This window comes from Lonchura striata, chromosome 11 (assembly GCF_046129695.1).
Source record: "Lonchura striata isolate bLonStr1 chromosome 11, bLonStr1.mat, whole genome shotgun sequence".
Taxonomy (NCBI): Eukaryota; Metazoa; Chordata; class Aves; order Passeriformes; family Estrildidae; genus Lonchura; species Lonchura striata.
In genome coordinates, this window is record NC_134613.1 from 8,198,281 (window position 1) to 8,207,433 (window position 9,153).

Genomic DNA, 9,153 nt, shown 5'->3' on the forward strand with positions numbered 1-9,153 from the left:
CTGAACTGAGTTCTCTATTCTCACAAAAACTTGTGGAAATTTGGAATGTTTTAGGGTAATATAATGCACAGCCATTGCTGTTGCTTTAAGAATACTGAGTTATTATGTGCTGTCTCATCCAGGACTGGCATTCACATCTCCCCCTTTCAGACCAGAACCAGAGGTTTTTTTTGTTTTTATCTTTGCCTTCATTTTGACCGGCAGGGAGTGATTTCCCCTCCCCTGGTGCACATTCTCCAAGGGCCGTCAGTTCCTGTAGCTCTATCTGCAATCCGCTGAAAGGGTTCTCCGTGCAGTTGCAGGTCCTTGAACCTGCCAGCTTCAGCCATGTGCTGGGCTCTGATGCGTTACCCAGCCCCGGCCTCCCGCAGGGGCGGGGCTGCCCGGGCGCCGCGGCCGGAGGTGGCGAGACGCGGGTGGACCTTTCCTGAGCCCGTGAAGTCCGAACGGCAGGAGATAAATCACACCAGTAACACACGAAGGAAAACTCCCGACTTCCTCCTGTGTTGGAAGGAGATTCCTTTTTTTTTTTTTTTTTTTTTTTTTTTTTTTTTTTTTACAAGCCCCTGCCGAGATCCCAGGGTTTCACCTGTTGTTGGTACAGGGATCGTAATAAAGACTTGCCACGAATTATATCCGGTTTAAGAGAGGATTATTGTAGGCACATTTTTATAACAACAAGAAGTCTTGTTGGTAGCATATTTTAATTATGCTCTGAAGCTAATCAAGGAAAGAATCTGTTCTGAACACAGGAAGCTATATATACACATTTGAGAGCCTGTTTCCACGGGGCAGGTACAAGTGCTTGAGTGTTGCTGAACTCCCAGCATATGAGCAATCTGTTAAATGTCTATAAAAGTGCAGGCTTTCATAGAAAGGGGAGGATCCACCAACACGTGAAAGGCACCTGCTTCCTCTTTACAGTCACTGGAGGGAGACAGGCAACTGTGATCATGAGACTCTGACCACATCTGGAGAAGCCCTAACTCTTTTCCCTGACGGGAAAGAGACTCGGGAGAAATCACGTACCTATAACAGGGTAGCTATTTTATTTCATCACTGCCTGATGCCAGCTGTGAACTTAGTACACCTGAGGCTGGTTGCCATGACTGCTGTATATGAACAACTTCTATAATCTGTTATTGAAGGCAATAAGGTTTCCACTAAAAAGTGCCATTTCTTTAATTTTTCTCCATGTTTAGAGGTATTTTTTTCTTTGCTATTAAAGGCAGAGGTGCATAGCACAGAACAAGCTCACTTACTCTTTAGAAACTACATGTAATGCATGATACATGGTACAGTGTTGCCTGGTCTGAATGGATAACAGCTATAAGGTGCACATGCTGCTTCCTAAAAGAAAGCATCCCAACATCTCCAGGAACTCCTCTTACTATTCTGCTGTGAACTCTCATTGGCTGGAGAAAGCACTAACCCTCTCCAGAAGCCTCTAAATTAGATTGGAGATTATTTGAAGCACACCCACATCAAGTAAATTCATCTAACTAAACTACAGGAGCTCCTACATCAGAAATGTCACTGGGATATTTGGGGTGTCCTGAACCTTTTTACAAAGCACGACAAAAAGAATTTTCTCAGATTTTAATCACCAGGAGATTGTTACGCTAATGAAGCCTAACTGGTATAAAACAAACAGGAGTGAGGCAGGGCTTACACCCAGAACACGTGTGTACCCAGCTAAGTCTTTCAGCAGGTTCAAAATGTTCCCTGCCCCTGTTGCCCACGGGATTTGTTTTCTCTGAGCACATCTCATCTATTTCAAGCACTCAGTAAATATGCAGTTTAGCTCTTCATCGGAAGTGGGAAGAATATTATTTGTCTACTATCCCTGTGCTATAGGCTTCAGATGAGTATTTAGGCAACCGGTTTTGCAGGCCTTCCTGGCTTTGCATTAAAGATTCCTACTTGCAGCTTGCAGAATAATTAGAGTTTGCAGAGGTCCGTTCGGCCTCTGCGGCGTTGGTGAGGAAGTTCATGGATCCCACCTGGCTTTGAGCAGGGTCTGTTAAGCGTCAGGCGGGCCTCGGTTTTTGAAATGCTCTTTTTCAAGGTGACTTGCCAAAGCATTTCGTGCCTTGTCTTTCTCCTCAATGCACCTGCATTCCCGTTTCTGTTTCTGCTCAGTGTCACTGATAAGAACGCTGTGTCAGCGTTCCGTAGTCTCTGTGAGTAACGAGGGGGTGGACACATTCAGATGTAGAAGGGCAGCAAAGTTCTTTACAAATGAGCTTGAAAACCGCAATCCCCACTTCCTACTGCTCTAACACTGGAAAGCTGCCAGGATCTCCAGAAGAAATGAATCGCCAAGACAATGTCGCTTTTGTCCTGGGTTTGTTAGTTATCTCGAAATACCTCGGGACGCCTCTGTAAGTAGATATTAATCAAAAAGAAACTGGACGCAGGGGAAGGGCAAGGGGCTGGGGCAGGGCGCGGGCAGCCCCGTCCCCCCGCGCTCGCAGGCGAGTGCCAAGCGCCGGGAACATCCGCTGCTCTGCGGGGGCGAAAAGGAGACGGTCAAAAAGCGCTTTCCCGTGAGAGGCCCCTTTTGCAAGTCCCTCCCCGTTGCCCCAGGCACGGCCCCGGTGCCCAGCAGAGCGCCCTGCAGGGCAGATTTCCTCCTCTGCCCTCCGCGGGGGAGCAGGAGCTGCGGTGCCGGCCCCGCCCCTTCCCCCGGCCGGAGCCGCGGCGGGGCGGCGCCCGGCACCGCTACAAAAGGCTCGGGGCGGGCTGCGTGGTCCGATCGGAGCTGCTGGGAACGAGCCCGGGTAGTGGCGAGCCGGGGCGGCTGGAAAGAACGAGGCTTGCACTTGTCAAGGTACGTCTTCTGCTGGGGGAAAAACACGGTAGGGATTATGCAAGAGGGACATTTCCCTTTACTAGTGACTCGATGCTGTTTTCTGTCTTTAGTGGTTTAGTTCTATTCTTGCACCTATTGACTTCGCTAAAGGTAGTGTGCTGGGCAGGGGCTGTTTTGAACATGGGCTTGTGCTAGTCCTGCCTTGAGTGGCACCCTTTGTGCTTTGCTTGGCTGTAGTGTGTCCAAAAAGGATGTTCATGTGCCTTTTCCTCTCTGTGTGTCTGCAGGTGGAGTTCTCTTTGAAACTCTTCCCCTTTGAAGACTTCCTGCCCAGCTGCAGTGATGTGGTTGTTGGAAAAGATCAGAGCATCACATGAAAATGGAAACCTCCCCAGCTCCTCCTTCCTGGGACTACCACAAGGCCAAAATCTGCCAGAAAAAGCTCAACTGAGGGCTGCTGCTTTTCCAAATGTGATTACTCCTGACAGAATCCCTGAATTTTGCATTCCCCCGAGGCTGACCAGCTCTGCCTCCATTAAGGGCAGTGGCTTCCACCAGGATCACAGTTCAGTGGATGCAGCTCTTGCTGCTGATTATAGCCCCAGCTCTTGCCCACATCTCATTCAGGTGGAAAGTGTTGAAGAGGAGATCTCTGCCCTGGAGGAAGAAAGCACCAATGCAGACCCACAGTCCCAAGCAGCACTCTCCCTGCCCCACTTTCCCAGAGCCCCCACTTCCTATGGTTTCTGCACTTTGCTGGAGAGTCCCCACACCAGGAGGAAGGAGTCCATCTTCCATGGTGATCCACGTGGTGCTCTGCCCAGCTTGAAGCTGTCTCGATCCAGAGCTAACACCTTCAGTGGCAAAGGGAGTATATCTAATCCCATTGCTATCAGCTTTGCTTCTGTGAGACTGCCGCCCAAGCATCTCTCTCTGCACAGGCAAGGTGCCTGTGACAGTGACACTGCCTCTTCCAGTGATTCCTCTCCGTTCAGTTCTCCACTTCTCAGCAGGTCACCTCCCAGACCCTGCTCCCTGATCAAGGCACAAAGTCAGGAGGGATTGCTCTGCAGGGCACTGAAGGACAAGAGCAAATACATTATGCCCAGGAACAATTCTCTCTCTACAGAGGAGAGCAGCTCCACTGATAACAGCCCCAGTGCCATCAGGAGAGCCTCTGAGGGGCTGCTTGGCATACAGAGCACTTCCTGTTCTCCCATGTTTCCAGTGGACCTGACCTGCAGTCGGGAGAGACTGGTGGGAGAGAATACTGTGGTAATGGACAAGGGAGGCGTGTTGAGGCTGTCAGCTGAATACTGCTCAGAGAACGAAAGGCTGCGGATCCGCCTGATCAGTGCAGAGGGGTTATATGATGATTCTGTAGAGCCCAAAACCATAAACTGCTGTATCTCCTTCTCCCTGGTGCCAGGGAAAACACAGAAGCAGAAAAGCACAGTTATAAAGAGAAGCAGAAATCCCATCTTCAATGAGGACTTCTTTTTTGATGGCATTGCGGAAGAAGATCTGTACAGCCTCTCTGTCAGGATGAAAGCAACAAATAAAGGGTGCAGTATGAAACGAGATTATACTTTAGGAGAACGGGAATTGTCTTTAATGAGTATGTTGTCAGTGTAGTGCTTCAAATAGTCAAACAAATTGTCTTCTGAAAGTTTTATACTAAATAAAGTTTTAGGTTGACTTTTACGTTGTTGTTTTTTTTTTTTTAAGAATACTTAAAAGCACTGCCTTGCTTGGTGTTACTGTCATACTCTTGTGCCTTGTTTTGCTGTTTAACACTTCAAATCTGAGATACTGACATGAGTGGGAAGAAGGGCTAGTTTGCCTTTAGGATAAAGGATTAGGCTGTTACCAAATCAAGGCTGTTCTTCTATATGGCTTTCAGGCTATGAACTTCAGGTAGAAGTGTTTTTCACTCTACCTGGTCCCTAAGTGGGTAACAGTCTGTGCACACAGTATACCCTGAACTCTATCGCAGCTCCTTGGTACAAGATCAGTTCAATGGACCATTTTGACAGCACTCATATTTGCACAAATGAATGTTTTAATGACCCCTGTGTTCAGAGGGAGAATGAGGTCTTTTACGACAGGTGCATTTGGATTCCCAAAGCCGGTATAAGTTTGTATTGAGGAAAACAAGATCAGCTGCTGAGCAGCAGCTAAAAGCCACTGGAGGCAGGGCTCTCTTTACACAGACCTACAGTATCAACACTTGAACAGCCTGGGTGAGGTTGCAGCAGGGTCAGCATCTTCTTTTACCTTCCCTTTCCATGGTCGGTTTCACAGCCCACAGAATCAAGTTGCCAGGTAATTGTGTTTTGATCAGGAATGTTCCTCAGAGCTACAGCCCTCAGCAATTCAGCCATTGAATCCTTTCTGAAGCTGAAGCAGATAAGGTATCAGTGCAGCAAGGGCAAAGGACAGTTTGGGATCTCGGCATTGAATTCCTACTTCAGCTAATGACTTGCTCAAGTCATTGTCATACAATTAGTGTAATCAATCTGTCCTGTCACCAAGCTATGAGTGGCTGAAGCACTTGCTTCAGTGCCAGGGGAAATAGGAAACACAAAGGTGCAGAACTCCTGCATGCTTGAGACCATCTCCCCTTCTTTTTTTCTTTTTCTTTTCTTTTTTTTTTTTTTTTTAATAAGGTTTACTTGGGGCTGGGTAAAATGGATAAATTAGTGGGAGTAGGCAAAAGTGTCTTGAAAGTCCAGGCCTGTTGCTGCTTCCCTTGGTTAAGCTGCAGGCTTCATTATGTGAAAGGAGATAAGCCTTAATGGAGGATCAATCCATGCAGGCAAGGGGCAGAGAAAACAAAGGTTTACTTTTGTGTTGCCTTTGAGGCTGTAGAAATAAGGCCTTACTAGTGCCCAAATACACATCTTAAATGCTATTTCACAAAGATTTTAGCAGGATCTCCCTTTGGCCTAATCTGGCAAGAGTCTAGTTGTCTGGAAATCATGGGACTACTCACAGGGGACTGTGGTATTCCTTGGCCAATGAATAATTTGATTCTGTTTCAGACAGAAATAGTCCAGGAAGGATAGAAGAAAATTCCTTCTGATAGCAGAAAAAACCCAAAGGATGTTAACTGTGACCACAAGTCCTCAGAAATGCTTACTGCTAATCCTTGATCCAACTCACGTGAGATGCTTCTAAAACCAGAATCCTTGTACAAAGGACAATTCACACAGGTGAATGGCTGGGTGTATTCCCAGAAGCCAACTGAAATAAAATGGAATAATAATCCCTTTGTGCTAAGGGAAGAAATTAAATGTACTGATACACTGCTCAGACGGAGGTGATACACGGTCATTTTTATCCTTGAATCTGGGCAAATTGACCATAAGGGAAAACTTAAAGGAAGTGGGGAGAAGTGAAACTAAAAATGTGACCTCAAGGAAGAATCAATAATGTAAAAAAAAAAAAAAAAAAAAAAAAAAAAAAAAGAGAAAAAAAAAAGCGCCAATTTAGTTATTGCATGGAGTCTCCTGAAGGAGGGCAGAGGCTCCATCTCAGGCTTGTCACTCATCCACCATCACATTTTTAGTTCTTGGGGTTTAGAGTCTCTTCACAGGTGTATTCACATGGAGAGATTTTCTGAGATAATACAGAAGTTACAGGCCTCAGAGGATCACGTAGAGTCACACTGTGCTGGGTATCTATCTGCCCTGTGACCTGTGCCATGCCAGTGCTGACTGCAGGGACACAGAATGATGGGAAGGTTTGAGGTGGGGAAGGGGCCTTTGGGGATTCCTGCTGGAAGTACAGTCAGCACCAGCAGGTTGCCCAGGACCATGTCCTATATTGGGCTTAAAGTGTCTCCAAGAATGGAGACTCCAAAATCTGTTTGGGAAACATACTCCAATGTTTTACCACCTTACCAGCAGAAAAGGGTTTTTTTTTTTTCTGCGTAAGTGAAATTTCCTGTATTTTAATTTGTCCTCATGGCCTCTTGTCCTGTCACTGGATACTGCTGAGTAAAGTCTGGCTGCATCCTCTCCACTCCCTCCCAGCAGATACTCATACATATCAATGGGATCTTCCCTGAGCCTTTTCTTCTGCAGCCCAGTGAGCACAGTGCAGTTACTGCCACAAAAGAAATATGCTTCTGAAGTCTTATCTTTTATCAGGTGGAGAATGAGTTAAATTCTTAAAAAAGTTCTCCCTTCCTGTCACAGGAAGATAGGTTTCCAGCTAGGCTCATCTGTTCAAGTATTTAAACAGGTAAAGGCCACCTCTTTGGTTGGTTAAAAGGAAACTCAGCTGTTTTTTAAGACTCTTTAAAAAATGATATATTTCTGAGAAACCCTTCTCATGGAAGTTTGATGATAGGCCTACAAGTTAGAGGGGTACAAAACAAAGCAGTAGAAGACTTGCAGACCGAATTCAAAGGCAGATTTTAAGCCTGGGAAGGATATAGGGACTTTGCCTACATTTCTCCAGTAAATAATTTAGATTCAGGTTTTTCTTGATAATTTTCTTCTTTAATATAAGAACTTTGAATTAAATACCTATTCATATACATTAGACTAGACTAGATATGACTGTAACACTAGATGAGAAGCAGTTTTGGTGGGATCCTCCCCCCATTTTATTGTGGTGTCTCTTTATATTTTAGAGCATTTGAATAATTTTGAATTTTGGGGTGTTGCTTATCAGGTGTTATTAACAATGCAAGGCCATAATATAATTTTAACACTTCAATTAACCTGACTAGAAAACACAGGGCTTGTTTTCCTACACTCTCAGAGGCCAGTTAAGCTGTAAGTGGTGAACACCTACAACACTGCCTATGCTGCAGCTGCTTTCCGTAAGCGTCAGCCTTATTGGGGCAATTACGTAAAACACCTGCATAAGCAAACAAAAAGGCAACTGGATACTTCAGCCTGGAAAAACTCATGATGCCTCAATGCTTGTGTTAGAGTCAGCAGCAAGAAGAAAATCAACCTCCTGGCATTAGCAAACAGCTACTCAGAGTTAAGAAATATTATCTTCAGGAGTTTTTGGAACTTCTAGAACACCATGAAAATATGGGAGCATAAATGACTCTTTCAAGCACAACTCTTGTTTTGGATATAGTCTGATCAGCTGTGTTCAGTGGTAGTCACTGGTTGGAAGATCACATCTCAAATCTGAAAAAACCTCAGACAATTGAGGAAAAGAAGGTCATTATGCCAAGATCCTGGACTCATGTTCTACTAAGCAAATATTATTTGTTTCACCTGTACTGGAAGTAATACTTTTGCTGGCCTTATCAAATGCAGTTATTTTGAGAATGCTTCTTCAGTTCTGGAGAAATGTTACTCTTGCTAAGCAAGGTTTATGTTTTTCTTTCCAGAAATCCACTCAGGTTATCTCATATACAATTTGAGTTGAAATATACTGAGGCATGGTATGGTAAAATGCAATGCCTGTAACTGAGCTCCTTTTCAGGTAAAATTCAGAAATAACACCAAAGGAAGCAAATACATGTGACCTAAAAAGCCTAGCAGGACAGATCTGTAGGCCGGGGATTAGGCAACATAGTGTTTGCAGTATCAAATTCTGCTTATTGCATCACTTTTTCTAAGCTGCTCCCATTTCTCGGACTGCCTTTGGAGAGGCACTGCTGAACACAGCACCTATTCTGCTTCTAAGTGCTTCATCTTCTGCTCCTGGGGCTTGGCTTTTCAGTTAGCCATAGTGACTGTGGTGAAAGACTGAGCATATAATGGGGCCTAAAGGGCAAAAATTCTTCTATTTTTTTAGTCTAGGTAGTAATTGCTGTGGGTAAACTCTTAGTTTCCTTAGAGAACTGATGAAAGAACAGTTAGATAAATTAATAAATCTGTAAAAAGCCTGTCTGTGGGCTGCCAAGCTGGGGAAGTTTTCCTGGAGAAATCTGTGCAAATGGGATTGCTCAGTGTGAGGACCACTAGAGAGGTCATGCCACAAGCTGTGTGCACAGGGCCATCCTATGCTCACCACGCCTTTCCCAGCTGTTGGCTGCTGGGTAGCTGTCCTGCATCTACTTTGGAGCTTCAGCTTACATGGGTGCCTGAACTGTGGGCCATGATATTTGGACAGGGTAGGAAAAGGAACAAGTCATATCTATTGATAGCTTTTTGCAGCAGGATTAAAACAAACAGCCTTACACTCACAGAATGAATAGTATAGTTAGAGACTACTTGTTTTTGAGTTCTGTGTGCCCTGAACAAAAAATGTGTGTAAGATTTATCTGCATATTTAAATGAATGGCTTTTCAGCACAGACTTAATGCTAGTGACGGTCACTGAGATGTACTCTAATATTATTAATAGCGGCTTAGAAGCAAA

General features: G+C 45.0%; 1 protein-coding gene across 1 annotated transcript; it reads left to right on the top strand.

The window, feature by feature from the left end:
- Positions 1–2,715: 2,715 nt before the first annotated feature.
- Positions 2,716–4,513, top strand: LOC110483942 (C2 calcium-dependent domain-containing protein 4C). Its single transcript, XM_077785806.1, has 2 exons — positions 2,716–2,833; positions 3,103–4,513. The coding sequence occupies exon 2, from the start codon at positions 3,158–3,160 to the stop codon at positions 4,448–4,450; it is 1,293 nt and encodes a 430-aa protein (XP_077641932.1). The 5' UTR covers positions 2,716–2,833; positions 3,103–3,157; the 3' UTR covers positions 4,451–4,513.
- Positions 4,514–9,153: the final 4,640 nt, after the last annotated feature.